Consider the following 17989-nt stretch of genomic DNA (forward strand, 5'->3'; position numbering starts at 1 on the left):
TTTGGATCTCTGAGATAATTGATGAATGTGAAATGTTTTACTTTTCATTGGGCAAAGTCAAATAGCCGAGTATAATCAGAGATTGAGATTGCAGTTCATTACTTTGCTATTTGCAAATGCATTGTCACAAGAGGAGGCACTCACTCGCACTTGTTATTCACCATATTCAGAACATTATTTTTATTGTTGCTCAACATTAGGAAAGATGGAACAGTCATGATGCCTCATTATTTTGTAGATTTAATCTGTATTGTAATGGAACACAATATTGTTATCCTCCATGAACCTAAATGTTGGTCAAAGGAAGAGTCAAAGGAAGAATCAAAAGACCCAAGAAAGTGTATATATGACCAAATCAATTCAATTTAGTAATTTGATTCACAAAATGCATATTCGCTTTTCTTAATCTTTAGACAATTTATTGAACCATCAGAAACAAGTCTCATATTTCCGTGACATTAAAGTGAATCAACAATATGAAATTGTAAAGGTAAATTGTGGCATGACTTGGATTTTCGCCTTTGTTAAAAAGAATTAATTTAAATTTAAATTTGTACAGCAGTTTGCTTTATCTAATTTATTGTCTTCTGGTACCCAAGGATTTTAATTCCTTCATTTTTTTTGGCAAATCTACAGCAAAGGCTTTCAGTGTCAATATATATAATTGTTTGTGAAACATCCAAGAAATTTATTTATGTCAAATGGTTGTCATCTTCCTGACAACAATATTTGAGTTTCAACAACGGATGCTTTTTGCACTCTCATGGCTTCAATGTTCTTTGCATCTTCCTCCATGCCGGCATCTGCAAAGATATTAGTCATACATATATAAGCTGAAGGATGTTTTTCATCCAACTGCATTGCATGTTCAAAGACTTGTTTGCCAAGATTTACAGCTCCCCACTTTCTACAAGCACCCAGTAAAGTGAGCCACACTGCAAGATCAGGACTTTCCGACATATTTCTTATCATTTCTATGGCTCTCTCTAGTTGTCCGGCACGTCCAAATAGATCGATAATACAAGCATAATGCTCAAGAGATGGAACAATACCATAATCTTTGCTCATTCCCTCAAAGAATATTTGTCCCTTATCTACTAAACCCCTGTGATTGCACACATTAAGTAGTATAACATATGTGATGATATTTGGAACTGTGCCTTCTCCTATCATCTTTTCAAAAAGAAGGAACACATTTTCACTTTCGCCAAGTTGGGCATACCCTGCTATTAGGGAGTTCCAAGAGATTACGTCTCGCACTGGAAGTTTCTCAAAAACCTCGCGTGCTTGTGGAAGCAAACCACACTTTGCATACATTGCAACCAAGGTGCCACCAGAAGCCAAGTCTCTTTTTAACCATTCTTGTCTAGAAATCAGAGCATGTGTTTCTAGGCCTTTTCTTACAGCTCCTATGCTTCCACAAGCTCTCAAACAACACAAAAATGTGACCGCATTTGGACAAATACCTTCAACTTGCATTCTATTAAAAGAGTTCAGTGCTTCCTCACCATAGCCATGTTCCGCATAACCCAATATTAAGGTGGTCCATGTGACCACATCTTGAGAAGGAAGATTTTCAAACACTTCTCGAGCTTTTACAAGAAAACCACATTTGGCGTACATATCGATCAACCCACTTCCAACGACAAGATCCTTCCTTAATAATCCATTTTTCTCAACCTCTGCATGTATCTCTATGCCCTTGTCTATGGCTTTTACATTTCCACAAGCTTTTAAACAGCAAGAGAAGGTAATGGCATCAGGATGTATGTTCTTCGACCTCATTCTTTCATAACAGAGTAATGCTTTTTCACCATATCCATGCTCGGCATATCCTGCAATCAATGTATTCCATGTGTAGATGTTTTTGATGGGAATCCTATCAAACACTTCCTGAGCTTCTGAAAGGAATCCACCTTTCACATACATATCCAATAATGAGCTTCCAATTCTAACATCCTTTTCTAACAAACCCCTTCTTGCAACTTCAGCATGAATTTCTCGGCCTTTGTTTGTCGCACCTATGCTACTACAAGCTTTGAAGCTACAAATAAAAGTAACTGAATTAGGAATGATACTACCAAGTTGCATTTGTTCAAGACATTTTAACGCTTCTTCACCATAACCATGTTTTGCATATCCTGCAATAAGGGCATTCCAAGAGACAACATTTTGAACTGGAAGTTCATCAAATACTTTTTGCGCCTTTTCAAGCACGCCACATTTAGCATACATACTAACTAATGAATTCCCAACAACAGCTTCTTTCTCCAACAACCCTCTTTTAGAAGCATCAATATGTATGTGGTGCCCTTCTTTAAGATCCTTGAGTTCACCACAAGCTTTCAGCAAGGCAGCATAAACACGTGGACTAAGGTTTGAGGTATCATTTTCTGGCATTTTTCGGTAGAGAATGAGTGCTTTCCGAGGCTCACCATATCTAACATACCCTGTTATGAGCAAATTCCATAAACCAGTGTCTCGATAAAACATTCTTGAAAATACATATTCTGCATCACACATATGACCCACCTCACTGAGCAGCCAAATAAGATGATGTCCTAGTATTGGGTGATTTTCAATCCCATTCTTACGCATATATCCATACAGTCTTGATGCATATGATGGGCTCTTTTTCTTTCTGCATTTCTGTAATATGTTTGTAATTTCCTTAACCAAAGTTTGGGGAGACAGACGAATTCCTTTCTCTAAAAGGGAAATTGATCCTTCTAAGCTAAGGTTCTCCCAATTTGTAGGATTTTCTTCATCCACCACATCCTGATGTGCCCTGTTTGTTTTCACTATAACTTGTTCCTCCATTGATGTAGGCACTGTCAATGCATTTCTACAACAATCCATGGATTTCTCCAAAGATGGAGCTAAATCATTCCCATGGTTTTGGCTGCTTTGAACAATTTGATTACTATTGCTTTGATCTAATGAGGAAAGCCTCATACAAATTTGCGTGGTGTGAGGGGAGCTTACTCTGTTTCTGCAGGGAAGCTCAGACGGTGTTCTGGGCAGTGATAGAGAGGAAGACGATCCTTGCACTGACAAGCTTCCATGAAGGAGCATCATAGCACATGGAAATTAATAATGGAGCTGAGAAATTGTGGAGGCTTTTGTTCTCGTGCGCTGCAAAACCCTAAATAGTAGAGAATTTGACCACAGATATGGCCCTCTAGTGTTGGGCATTCTCGCAAAACAACTCTCCCCTCTATATATGAAGAAGTTCAAAGGCATTCTTATGTGGAATTTCTGTTAGAGTATGTGGGGATCATTTCATGAACTGCATATAATATTTCAGGTTTTCTATTGGCTTTTTTAGAGGACTTCCCTCTCCCTACATATAGATAGCTAGGTAGAGGAGAGACTAAGAAGATTTTATATACAATTAATAGTATTTTGTGCTTTTCTTTACCATAAGAAGTAAACAAGAGACAACTAATTTGGTAAGGTTGTCCAATGGAGACCATAAGGTCATGGGTTCAACCCCCTGCATTTCAAAGTGGCATTTAATAAATTAAGAGGATATGTATGGAGTAATAGCTAAGTGAGAAATTTGGGTGTCAAACCCAATATGTAGTAGGGCTAGTGGTCTAACAAGGTAAGCTAACTCTAGTGTGTGAGATAGAGAGAGAGAGAAATATTAACGTCTTGAGACCAAGTTTAGTTGAAATTTACATTACCTATGTGAAAAAAAATCAAAAGCTTACTTTTCCTAAATATTCATGATAATGGTCTTGGTGCACAATGTGGCTTTACAATTGGTAATTATCCATGACATTGGTCAACAAGCATGAAGTGCATCACTGTCATGTCTTGGATGAATACCAGTGCAGGGACATGGTGTGGTAGAACAAGACAAAGATCTCTAGTGACGAGGTGATGGTTCCAACACCCACTATCTTTGTTGGCATCATCATTTCTTTGATGGCAAAATGTTGATTCATCAACATGGTGGTAGTGTAGGCACACGCCTATTGATGACGATATTGATGTGTGAAGGATAGATTTGTTGTGGTTCAAAAGCTTGAGGTAGGCTTTGCCAAATTGATGTAGGCCAACCTTCCCCATAACCTATCGAATGGTAGTGTTACATGTACTCAACGAAGAATGACATACTTCTCTATAAAGTATTTATAAGTCAAGCTTTTGCATACAAAGTGATTGTCACTCTTGACCTCTCTTTCCATACCTTACTAAACTAGTGAGCCCTAGGTATTCAAAGGTTTCATCTTTCTTTCATCTATAATTGGTGGGAGAAAACTCTCAGTCAACCCATTGCTTTGTGAGCGATGTGGGACATGTACCTTTATATAGCTATGGATCCATCTGGTAAGAGCTTGTGAATGTCTAAGTGGGAAGAGGCTCTCGATGTATGATCCATCAATATTCTTCCAATACCTTGTTCCTTCTAGAGGTTTAGGATCTCATGAGAGTGGAAAGTTCTTGATGCCATAGCCCTTGTTGTAGACCCACCTAATGAGAACCATGATTCTCCTCCATCTTCTAATGTTGGCATTTCCTCAATGTGCTGAAGGCTTACGTTTGAGGTCACATCAAGAGAGAAAAGAAGACTTGTATTGTAAAAGATAATACATTAAGTATTTTGAGATATTGTAATTTTGGGGGGGTATTTTGATCAATTTCCGTTGACATGAGGTAGTGATTGGTGTTGGGAAACAAGTTCCTCCGAATGGGAAGAGCACGAACTGGATCAACTGGAGTTGATAGGATAGGTAACTCAATCGACAACCGAAAAATTGACAACTGGAATTGTGTAAATAGCCAACTCGGGAGACTATAATTTGTAAATAGTCTAAGTGTGCACCCCATGAGGGCTACGCATGTAAATAACTAGAAAGTTGCGTAAGTATATATGCAACTAGGGCAAACTCTTAGTGTGTAAAAAAAGAGTAAAAAGAATAGAGTTAGAACTGTAGAATAGAACAGTGTGTAGAGAGAGAGAGTGTGTGTGTGTGAGAGAGCCGCGCCATAGTTGTGTGTGTAACATCAGACGTGAAGAGCCCTGTGCGGCTGATGCACTCGACAAAGTGTTGTATTCCTCTCGGTATTGTATATCCATTAGACATAGTGAAGAATTTGTTCCCATGGTTTTCCCCGTTTTAGGGTTTCCACGTAAATCTCTGTGTACATTTGTTATCCTATCTTTCTAGTGTATTTTATGTAATTCGTATTTCAACGCGTAGTTCGTTTATTGTGACCTATTCCGCAACGATTACTCAACATCTATCCCTAGAGATGGTGAAGTCGAGCTTGTTAAACGAGGAAGCTCGCCGGAAGGACAAAGAGTCCATTTCCGACCCAAAGGCCTTAGTCACAGAAGGTGACATAAACCGAGGGAGAGGCTGGAATAGAAGTCCCCAGAATCGGGACAAGTCCAGACCGAGGTCAAAGTCGAAGGGAAGGCCCACGTGCTTCTAATGTGGGAAGCAAGGACACTTCTAGAAGAACTATTGACATTGTCAAAAGGACAAAGGGGGAGATGATGGTGTTGAACCGAAGAAGATTCTAGACATCAAGGACACCTCAGCCATCGTCGCGACTCAAGAAGAGCTTCTGTTCATTAGTGAACAGAACAATGTAAATCTCTTTGGCGAAGAATCGACATGGGTGATCGATTCCGGTGTGTCGTTTCACCTGACCCCCAATAGAGAATGTTTCTCATCGTATACGTGCGGTGACTATGGCTACGTGAAGATGGGAAATGATGGTGCATGCAAGATCGTCGGAATTGGGAATGTATGGTTGTTGATCTCGATAGGCTGCAGAATGATGTTGAAGGATATGCGCCATGTTCCGAATATCACATTAAATCTTATATCGGCTGAACAGCTCGATGGTGAAGGTTATAGTGGTAACTTCTGAAGCGGCACACACTAGAAATTTTGCAAAGGGAACATGATCGTGACTCGGGCTAAGAAGCCAAATATATTATACATGATGCATGCGCGGCTGATCCGAAACAAGGTAAACGTAACAACTGAAACAACTGAAGATTTGTGGCATAAGAGGTTGTGCCACATGAGTTAGAAGGGAATACAAATGCTAGCCGAAAAAGAACTCTTGCCAAACTAGGTGAAGAATGTGCATCTAGATAAATGTGTCGACTGCCTGGTCGAAAAACAAAACAGGGTTGCCTTTCGCCCTAGGCCTCCAATGAGGACGAAGAATGCACTAGAACTTGTGCATACGGATGTGTGCTAGTTGATGCAAAGTCACATACCGATGCATAATACTTTGTGACTTTCATTGATGACTATAGCCGGAAGTTGTGGGTTTCCACATTGAAGACAAAGGACTAGGTGTTGTCCGTCTTCAAAGAGTTCCAAGCGAGGGCCGAAAGGGAATCCATACAGAAGCTAAAAGTGGTCCAGACCGATAATGGAGGCGAATACAGAGGGCAATTCAAAGAGTATTGCAAATCATTGAATGGGCTCAGTGCCAAAGACACTGGAATTGAACGGGCTAGCTGAAAGAATGAACTGGACTATTATGAAAAGAGTCGGAAGTATGCTGGCACATGCAAAGTTGTCGAAGATATATTGGGCCGAGGCGTTGATGACAATCGTTTACATGTAAGACGTATACGAATGGTACCAAACAGTGTCTAGGTCTCCCTCGGTACTACTAGACGGTGACATACCATAAAGGGTGTGGTTCGACAAGGAAGTGTCATACTGGCATCTGAGGGTGTTCGATTGCCTGGCCTATGTGCATATAGCTAAGGACCAGAGGGGGAAATTTGATCCCAAGAGCCGACTATGTCTATTTCTTGGCTACGACGAAGACGAATTCGGGTATCACCTATGAGACCAAATCGACAAGAAGGTGATTAGGAGTCGAGATATTGTTACCGGCCGGCAAGGAGTCCAAAATACGGAGTGAAGGAATTAATTAGATATGGTTGTAAATGAGCATAGTGTGGACGGACGGACTGGAAACGGTATGCCGTTCCAGATCCGGACGGATCCCGAATAGGTGCGAGAAGCACCGTTTTGTACTACGGGTCGGAAACCTATTTAAAAGGCCGGACCCTGTTGTAATGACAGCGGATAATTAATAGAGATTATGATGTTTATACTTCTGTCTTGATTTCCGTTCTGTAATCACTGTTATATCTTACGCGTGTAATTAACCGAAGCAATCTAATCGTGTAACTTACGTAAGTCGGTGTAATCGTTGAATCTTAATCCTATGCCATAATCACCCTTTGGTGAAGTGTCTCCGTGACACCTTGTGTTAGGCCTTGTCCGGCTAAGCGAATAACACAGTTTTGGCGACCACGATTCCTGCTTTCTCGCAGCGAACGACGGTAATGGATGACTAGACCAACGCACGACTTGGTCACAGACCGAGCTCGACGCATCGCCGAACGGCAAAGACGGCGTGAGACTTTCCAGCAAGCAGCGCAGGAAATTCGCTCGGATCGTTCGTTCTCCAACGAGATCCGGAGAGTCGCGGAGGAATCTCTCCGGTTACGGCAAACTCGCGACCAGGACGACGGAAGCAGTCTAAGTAGTCTCCGGGAAACCGAACGACTCCTGGAGGCGCTGGCAAGCGGAGAAAACGAGGCAGAAGCCTTTTCAGCCTACGAATCAGATTCCGAAGGGGGATACAGCGTGCACACGAACTACCGGAGCAGCAACGATACCCCCGGCGGCCCGGAAGACGACGGATCGGATACCGTGCCGACTCCAGAACCGGAACCGCTCAACCAGGGCTATCCGGAACCGCAAACGGAAGCCGTCAAGCCACCAACACCAACGAAAGAGCCGGCAAAGGTACCGGAAGAAGAGCCGGAAAAAGAACCGGAAAAAGGACCGGCAAAAGAACCGGAAGTGGAACCGGAGAAAGACCCGGAAAAATATCAACAAACGCCACTAAACCGCGACTTAATACTGGACGACGACATGCCGTTCCAATACTCAAAGTACCGCGATGATCCGGATGCGGAAGCGCATGTGGATGACTTCGAGCAGACATGGGAAGCAAATCACACGTCCCAGCGAATGACACCGGAGGAAGAAGAACGCTCGAAGATAGCGGAATTCGGAGTCACGTTGGAGGGACCAGCGACACGATGGCGGCGGTCGCAGGACCCGGCGACCATCACAACATTTGCAGAATTAAAAGCAAAATTCTTGCATTTTTTCCACAAGGAGGTCGACCAGACGACAATGGTGGGCCTGTTTTATACGATCCGACAGGAGGCAGGGGAAAGCATTCCCCAATTCGTCATCCGTTTCCAACGAATGCATAGCCAGCTTGCCCGTGCACCCCCGGAGGAGGAATTACGGACGATATTTTTAAACGCACTCCGGGAACCGTTACGCACGGTGTGTACGGTAATCGACTTTCGAGGATGCACCATCGACCAGGTCATTGACCGGGTCAGAGAAATGGAAAAGACAAGCTCATGGCTTACGCTGGGAACACTGCAACGGGCGTTACCCACCGAGGAAGATCTCCGGTTCCGGCAGGCAATTCAATGCACAATCTGCTTGAATGCCGGACACTCGGCAGTAGAGTGCACCATGCGCACTCAGTGTGTGATTTGTCAATCCAAGAGTCATACAACGGACCGGTGCGAGTACAACCTGTTAAATCGACAAGCACCACCCGTCCGACGGATCGAGCCAAGAAGCAGCCGAGACGAAGATGACGATCGTTGGCAAAGAGGGAACCGGTACCCACCGGCACAAGATGTCCGGTACGGAGACAGGCAAGAGAATGATGGCCGGTACGGGAATCGGCGTGATAACTACGACCGGTATGAGCGATCGGACCGTTATCGAGAGCCCAACAGGCGACACGAGCAATACGACAGAGACCATTCCCCTGGTTACCGAAGGCACCAGGAGGACTACGGCCGATGTTACGATCCACCACGGCCGGACTACCGAAATAAACATAAGAATAATAAGAAACGTAACTTCAAGAAAGGTGGTCACCCTAGGGACCCGGAACATGGAATCCCAAGGGGCCAACCGGCACAGAACGCACCACTCGCTACGGGACCAACTCCGGCTACCAGCAATGCTGAATCCAGCAATACCCGTAAAGAGTACTGCTACTACTGCAGGCAGGAAGGCCACTACAGTAACCAGTGCCCGGTAAAGAGCTACGAGAAACGACCAGCAGTTAATATGGTGGTTCCGGAAGTGGCGGATTTACAGCAAGTAACCACACGGTCGAAAGGCATGGCCAAAGAATGGGAAACACAAGAGGCCATACGAAAACAGGCGACGGAATGGGTGAAGGAAGCCAATGAAAGAAACGTCGCGGACGCGGAACGGCAAAAGGCGAAGACCATAGGGAGTGCCGGCGGTAGCCACCCAGAAAACGAGACATGGCAAGCACTACAAGAATGTCAGATCACGTTACCACTAGGAAGACTCTTGCAGCTCGTGCCGCGATTTACGGAAGGGCTAAAAACGGGCATGACAGACGGCATAGCCCCACCGGCACCAGTCCTCTTCTCGAACCCGGAGGAAGGACCGACTGTGGTGGACACTAGTAGTCCGGCGATTACAGCTATTGTCAAAGGGCACGAACTTCCCGGCACGGTAATCGATGGAGGTTCCGGGGTGAACGTAATAAGCCTCCGTACGTGTGATGCCTTGGGAATACATGAATGGGAGCCATGCCCGTTCTGGCTACGGATGGCGGATACGAGTTCGGTACGACCGACGGGTTTAATACGGAAATTGGAAGTCACCATAGGAGGCCACACATTTCACATCTCGGCTGTAGTGCTGCAGCTACAGGCGCAAGGCGCGTACCCACTGTTGCTGGGCAGACCATGGTTGAAAACTGCACACATCAAGCAAAATTGGCGGAAAAATATGATCACCTTCCGGCGCGGAAAAGCCAAGGTCCGGGTTCCGACACAACCACGGACGAGCAACGGTAAGGAATGCACACCGCTGTACGCGGAATGTGTGAACATGCTTGAAGGATTGGCAGACGACGAAGAAGCCCGGTACTTGGAGGAACATCCGAAGATCATACCACTCTTCGAGATTGACGTAGCTGAAGCCGTAGCCGCATACTTGCCGCAGCGGGACGACACCGAAGCCGAACCAGACAAAGATGCGATTCGGGAATTACGGCAAGCACAGGAAGCGTTGGAACGGGAAATGGCCGTTTCCCAACGGGTAAAAGCATCCCAGCTCGACGAAGTGAACCTAGGAAGCAAAGACGAATCAAAACCGGTACACATCGCCAAAGAAATGAAGCCGGAAGATAAAGCGGCGATGATCAAACTTCTCACGGAGTTTCGCGACGTCTTCGCCTGGTCATACGAAGACATGCGAGGGCTGGACCCTCAATTATATCAGCATCAGATCCACTTAGGCAAGGACGCGAAACCAGTGGCGCAACGACGATACCGAATGAACCCCAACTACGCCGCCAAAGTAAAAGAGGAAATCGACAAACTCCTAAGAGTGGGCTTCATCCGGCCGGTAAAGAAAGCGACGTGGCTGAGCCCCATCGTCGTCGTCCCCAAGAAGAACGGTAAAATCCGTGTGTGTGTTGATTACAGGAAACTAAATGCCGCCACAATTACGGATGCATTCCCTCTTCCGTTCACGGACGGAGTACTGGATGCCGTCGCCGGTCATGAAGTTTATAGCTTTTTAGACGGGTTCAGCGGGTACAATCAAATCCGGATGCACCCGGACGACCAGGAAAAGACAGCGTTCGTCACCGAATGGGGGGTGTTTGTGGCCGAAGTCATGATGTTCGGCCTAAAAACGGCACCAGCAACGTTCCAGCGAATCATCATGGAGATCTTCGGCGAATACATTCCTGCCTTTATGCAAGTTTTCCTGGATGATTTTGCAGTTTATAGCCGGGGAAAAGACCATTTGCAGCACCTACGGTTATGCCTTGAAAAGTGTAGGTTATACCGGCTAAGCTTAAACCCAGCAAAATGCATCTTTGGGGTTTCAAGTGGAATATTGCTGGGACACATCGTAAGTAAGGAGGGCATTGCGGTCGACCCGGACAAAGTAAACGCCATACTAGGGGCACCGGCGCCGAAAACGGCCAAAGCACTAAGCCGATTCTTAGGACAAATCCGGTGGCACAGCCGGATGCTCCGTCACTTGGCGGACTTGGCGACACCATTACACACCGCGGTACATCGGACACCGTTCCAATGGACGGAGACGGAGGATAAGGCATACAATGCCCTGAAGGTACTTTTGTCGCAAGCACCTGTCGTGCAGCCTCCGGATTGGAGCAAGGAATTTCACGTGTTCGTGGACGCGTCCGACATCGCTATTGGCAGCGCCTTAATGCAACTTACGGAGCCTAAATGGTACCGGCCGGTATATTACGCCAGCCGGAAGCTGTCCCAAGCGGAGAAGAACTATTCAACGACGGAACGGGAGGCCCTCGGCATGATCTACAGTGTCACAAAGTTTCGGCACTACCTATTGGGAAGGAAGTTCTCCTTTCATGTGGATCACTCGGCGCTTCTGTACTTAGTGTCCAAGGCGTCCCTGACCGGTAAGTTGGCCCGTTGGACCTTGCTATTGCAGGAGTTCGAATTCGAGATTTTCCACCGGCCCGGTATCCAGCATGCCGTAGCAGACTACCTGAGCCGGTTAGAGTCCGGAGAACCAGGCGACGGAGTAGCGGATGAATTCCCGGACGCGGAGTTATTCCGTATCACCCCGGAAACGGCAGCGGACGACACGGTGTCATCAGAAGATAAATGGCTGACAAACATGCACCAGTTCCTAAGCACGGGCCTGCCACCGGAGGAAATGAACCGGGACGAGAGGAAACGACTGGCGGTGCAGAGCCGCAATTTCTGTCTGTTACGGGACACCCTCTACCACAAAGGAGCAGATGGAATATGGAGACGGGCAGTCCGTAGTGACGAGAAAGAAGTAATCTTACGGGAAGCACACTGTGGGGTTGCCGGAGGACACTATGCCGGGGAAGCGACGGCGAGGAAAGTATGGCAGAGCGGCTTGTGGTGGCCCACGACGTTAAAAGACGCCGTCAAGTATGCTAAGGAATGTGACCTATGCCAACGAATGGGCCAGCCTACGGACCAAGCACGGATGCCACACCAACCGGTACTTCCACTAGAGCCATTCCAGAAGTGGGGGTTGGATTTTGTCGGACCGTTCAAGCCACCGGCAATGAGAACGGGTAATCGTTATGTCATCGTGGCAACGGATTATTGCACTAAATGGGTGGAAGCAAAGGCCCTGAGAGACAACACCGCGTCATCCACAGCAAAATTCCTGTACGAAAACATTTGGTGCCGATATGGATGTCCGATTGAATTAATCAGCGACCAAGGAGGCCACTTCCTCGGCCAGGTAGTGGAAAGCTTAACAAAGTTCTATGCCGTGGTTCATAAACGGAGCACACCGTACTACCCACAGGCGAACGGGTTAGCGGAGTCCACCAACAAAACGCTGCAGAACATTCTCCGCAAAATCGTCAACGAAAACCGGACGGACTGGGATACAAAGCTCCATAGCGCGCTATGGGCGTACAGAACGGCATACAAAACGAGTATCCGGACAACGCCGTTCCGGTTAGCATTCGGCTTAGAAGCGGTCATGCCGGTTGAGTTTCAGGTACCAAGCTTACGGATCCAACTACGGGAACGGCTGAATGAAAAGAAATCGGAGGAAATGCGGCTAGCAGCACTATGCGAACTGGAGGAGCAACGGTTGGCCAGCATCCTCCACATGGAACTGGAGCAACGACGACGGAAAGCGTTCGTTGACCGTCACCGGAAAGGTAACGAAAAGATGTTCGAAATCGGAAAGCCGGTTCTAGTATTCCAAACCAGGATGGGCAAAATGCCGGGTAAACTCCGGTTCAGATGGACAGGCCCGTATTGGCTGACACGGGAATACAACGGGTCCTATCAGATAGGGACACTTGCCGGTGAAGTACTAGGCAAGTGGGTAAACGGATTTCGACTAAAACCCTATAAAGGACCGATGCCAAAGAACCCGTTTATGCAGCTCACCGGCACTACACCAGGAACCTGTCCGGGATCGGTACGGATCGATCCGGAAGAAAAAGACGACGGGGAACCCGTAGCAGAGACGAAGGAAGACACGGCAACCCGTAAGGAAAACGGTCAGGGTCCGAAGGGACCTACGGATGTGTAAGGTCACACACCGTCATTAAAGAAAAAAAAAAAAAAAAAAAAAAAAAAAAAAAAAAATCATTAAAAATCGAGGTATGAACGGGTGTGAAAGCAAGGCGCGAAAAGGTACGTAGTGGGCATTTAAGAGCCGCCACGTACTTAATACTAAATCGGTACACGACGTGCGCACGCTCGAAAAAAAAGGCGCCAAGACGCACAGAGAAAAAGAGGAGCGCATGGAGACCTTCTTTTTTCGCGAGCCAAGAAGCACAGAAGCACCAAGGCAGTGGAAGCTGAGCAAACGCGAACCTGCACGCAGAGAACCCCCGCGCTCAGAACGCTCTCTCTCTCGCTCTCACCCTCATCACCACTCTACCTCGCCATCTTCCCTCGACCTTGAAGCAGACATGGAACCACAAACGCTGTCGGAAGCGGCCAGGAAATGGTTCAGGCAAAACGGACTGGAGGGGTTCTTGGCCATCATGGAGGCACCGCCGCACAGAGAAGCCGACCGGGTCATCAAGGAGCTCGCCACAGAGGTCATCACCGAGGAAGCGATCCGCGCGCTAACAGGCCTTCCGGAGGGAGGAATCTTTCAGATCGATAACCCAACCTCGGAGCAACTCACCCGATATTTCGGTGAGTACTCTGTTGCCGGCAAAGGCTATCGGACGCAGGGCGGCGAAGATCCGCTATTCAGGGAGATAGCTCGAGTGCTCCATGAGTACGGTCACGTGTACCCCCGACCCCCTGTCATGCCAAAAAATCGGGCAGGGATGATCATAGCCACCTATGAAGGGGTCAAGGTGGACTGGCCGGTGTTGATTGCAGACGGGTTGTGCATGGCAATCGACATGGTACGAGGGAAGGACGGCAAGGAGGGTCGGAAGCTGTGGCACGCCGTAGCTCAATGGATAACATTGCTCGTGCCGCCGGTCGAGACCGTCCAGCCAAAGAAGCGGCCAAGAGTATCGGAAGGAAGCACCTCGAAGCCGGCGTCCAAACGACAGCAGCTGCTGGCGTCAAAGGCGACGAGAGGGAAGAAACGGGTCCAAGAACCGGAGGAGGTGTCACCGGTCCGACCCGTCAAGATAACCTTACGGAGACCAGGACAGAAGGAACCGGAACCCTTGACGGCACAGAAACATGCCGTGACACAGGAAGAGGAAACGGAGGAGCCAGAAGAGCACCTCCAACGACGGTCAAGAAGTAGGACCGCCGAGACAGGAGGGGAGCGGTCGTACCCGCGAGAGGCAGAAACGCCCCCAACTCAACCTGAGCAAACCACAAGGGAAGAACCGGAACCGGTGCATAGGGAACCGGTCTTGGCGACTTCTATAGAAGAAGTCATGCCAACGGCGGCGGAAACGGCGGGAACCGGAACGCAACAGCCGGCGAGCACAGCCAGCACACACGGCGGCCAAGGAGTAGAACCAGAACGGCATATGCAGGCACTCAGGCCAGACAATTCCACAGGGAATGAGCCGACCCGACCAGTACAACAACAAGGCACCAGTAGCATGTGGCTACGGTGGGTAGGCGAGCAAATCGCCGGAGTGGTCGAGTATATAGAGGCGGAAGAGAGAGCGCACCAGGAACGGTTGCTCGTCACAACCGTAGATCTAGAGACGGCCCGGTCCAGAATCCGGAGCCTTGAACAAGACTTGGACAGGGTCACAAGGGAAACACAAGTCCAAGCACCGGTGACTCCGGGCAATGTACAGAATAAAGTATCAAATCAACCTGTACATAGCAATCAGACCCCGGCAACGGAAACCGTTCCGGAGAGAAATGCGGCACAAGCCCAAGAGCTTGCGGATTTAAAGGATGAGCTAGCTGCCCAAGAAGCGCTGAGGAGCCGCGAAAGAGAATTGAAGACGGCAGCGGAGGCAGAACTCAAAAAGACTGCTGAGAATCTACGCCGGGCCGAGGAGAGCTTACGGAAAGGCCACCAAGCATACGACCGGCTCAAGGAGGAAAAAGAGAAAATGCTGCAAGAGAAGGACAAGCTCCGGAGGAACGCCGAAACAGAAGTAGAGCGCCTGAAAGAGGAACTCCGGCAGGTAAAGGACCGGGAGGACCGGAACCATCGCCAAATCAACGGCAAGCTCAAACAAAAAACGGAGGAATTTGAGCAATTGCACCGGGAGTATAAACGGTTGCAAACGGAGCACAAGGAACGGACGGATGAGCTCCGGCAAGCCGTCGATCGGATCGCAACCGCATTCGCCAAGGAACAAGCGGAAAACAGAAGACGGTTGGAAGAGGAGGAGAAGGTTCGGACAGAGCTCCTCAGGCAACAGCAGGCGGAAAAAGAAAGAGCGGCGGAGGTACTGCAGAGGCTGCAAACGACATATCAAGGGCAGCTGACGCGCTACAGAGAGCAGGCGGAGGATACGGCAAACCTCATCAAGCAGTTGAAGGAGGAGCGACAAGTGGTGGAAAGCAGAGCTCAAATGGGAGCAAGTCGCATCCAAGATATAATGCGGGCCTGGTTGAACCAGACCAAGAGCTTGATTGACAACGGTTCCGTCAAATGGTGGACCAAGTGGGCCACGAACGCCGCGGAACTCCAATTGCTCCAGGCTGACGTAGAGAACCGGCGGAAGGAGGGAGATGATTGCTATATGCTGAATTCTGAAGACTTCACCGGCATAAGAGATGAGTTGGCCGAAGACTTTCAAGCCTTGGCGGCGGACCAACTAGAGCAAGTCCGGCAACTTGTAGCTCAGCTGGATGACGACAGGCTGGAGGCGCAGATCCAGTTTGAAAGCTACGAAAGGTCCCGGATCCGGGGAGAGAAAGAACGAGAACCAGTTACGGTTAACCTCAGTGATGAGGAACCGTTACTGGAAGGAGACCGTACCGGAAGCAGTCAAACGGAGATGCCGGAGCCAGAAAAACAAACGGAGCAGCAGCAGCAAGCAGAGCAGCCGGAGCAACCTCAGTCTCAACCGCAACCACAGCAGCAGCAGCAAGCACAACCGCAACAACCACAACCGGAAGAACAAGTGGAAATTCTTGAACAAAGTAATTTGGACAATTTGGGTGAACAATGAAGGGGCCGAGAAGGGTTCGACGTACAAGGTACTGTCCCACGGGCGTGCCATGTGTTACCGGCCGGCAAGGAGTCCAAAATACGGAGTGAAGGAATTAATTAGATATGGTTGTAAATGAGCATAGTGTGGACGGACGGACTGGAAACGGTATGCCGTTCCAGATCCGGACGGATCCCGAATAGATGCGAGAAGCACCGTTTTGTACTACGGGTCGGAAACCTATTTAAAAGGCCGGACCCTGTTGTAATGACAGCGGATAATTAATAGAGATTATGATGTTTATACTTCTGTCTTGATTTCCGTTCTGTAATCACTGTTATATCTTACGCGTGTAATTAACCGAAGCAATCTAATCGTGTAACTTACGTAAGTCGGTGTAATCGTTGAATCTTAATCCTATGCCGTAATCACCCTTTGGTGAAGTGTCTCCGTGACACCTTGTGTTAGGCCTTGTCCGGCTAAGCGAATAACAGATATCATCTTCATGGAAGAAAAGACGATTGTTGACCAGGAGATGGAGAAGATAGGGTCAGCCTCCAAGTCGACCAAAAATAGGCCTCTAGTGGTTGAGTGTCATGCAAGACGAAATGGATTCCTTGCATGAGAACCACACGTATGAACTGGTCGAGCTACCAAAGGGAAAGAAGGCTCTTCGGAACAAGTGGGTATACAAATTGAAGCCGAGAGAAAGTTGGAATCCACCCAGATACAAAGCCCGAATTGGTGTGAAAGGTTTTCAACAGAAGAAGGGTGTGGATTTCGACGACATATTTGCCTCGGTAGTAAAGATGACGTCAATACAGATGGTTTCTGAGCATTGCAGCCAACATGGACTTAGACATTGAACAGTTGCATGGCAGAAAAACTTTCTTGCATGGAGATCTAGAGGAAGAGATCTACATGCAACAACCGGAAGGATTTGTAGAGAAAGGTAAAGAGAACTTGGTATGTCGGTTGAAGACAAGCTTGTACGTGCTGAAGCAAGCACCGGGCCGGCAATGGTATCGAAAGTTCAAATCCTACATGGTGGATCACGGTTTCAACAAGACACAAGCTTTGTCAAAAAATATGGTGGAGGAAACTTTGTCGCCCTCTTGTTGTATGTTGATGACATGTTGATTGTCGGGGAGGACCTGAAGAAAATCAGAAGCTTGAAAAGGGCTTTAAACAAATCCTTTGCGATGAAGGATATGGGTCTGGCAAAGTAGATTTTGGGTATGCACATTGTTTGGGATCAAACAAATAAGTTGATATGGTTGTCACAAGAAAAATACGTGACGAACATACTCTAGAGATTCAACATGTAGGACGCGAAGTCGATCGGTTCAACACTACCGACAAACTGCAAGATGAATAGAGGCCAATGTTTGAAGACAAAGACGAAGAAGGTTGACATGATGAAGGTCCCCTATGCCTCAACAGTCAGAAGCTTGATATACGCAATGGTTTGCACCAAGCCGGACATCACATATGCAGTCGGAGTCATCAACCAATTCATGAGCAATCCGAGCACAAAGCATTGGTTTGTTGTGAAGTGGATACTTTGGTACCTGAGAGGCACCTTGAGCGTGTGCCTCCGATTCGGCTCAGGCAACCCCATGTTGGAAGGCTTCAAGGATTCCGACATGTCGGCTGATGCATATATCACCCGATCAACGTCCGGATATGTGATGATGTTTGCAGGGGGGGAGCCGTTTTGTGGCAGTCGAGGCTTTAGAAGATTGTGGCTCTGTCGACCATAGACGTTGAGCTGAATACATGGTTGTCGTTG

At 47.6% G+C, this 17989-nt stretch overlaps 1 protein-coding gene across 1 annotated transcript; it reads right to left on the reverse strand.

Moving 5' to 3' along the window:
* Positions 1-520: 520 nt before the first annotated feature.
* Positions 521-3164, reverse strand: LOC147859238 (pentatricopeptide repeat-containing protein At1g06140, mitochondrial-like). Its single transcript, XM_087325658.1, has one exon. The coding sequence runs from the start codon at positions 3076-3078 to the stop codon at positions 709-711; it is 2370 nt and encodes a 789-aa protein (XP_087181784.1). The 5' UTR covers positions 3079-3164; the 3' UTR covers positions 521-708.
* Positions 3165-17989: the final 14825 nt, after the last annotated feature.

The sequence above is a fragment of the Azolla caroliniana genome, unplaced genomic scaffold (genome assembly GCF_043228905.1).
Source record: "Azolla caroliniana isolate FFs.n. ecotype wild unplaced genomic scaffold, voAzoCaro1.0.p SCAF_10, whole genome shotgun sequence".
Classification (NCBI taxonomy): domain Eukaryota; kingdom Viridiplantae; phylum Streptophyta; class Polypodiopsida; order Salviniales; family Salviniaceae; genus Azolla; species Azolla caroliniana.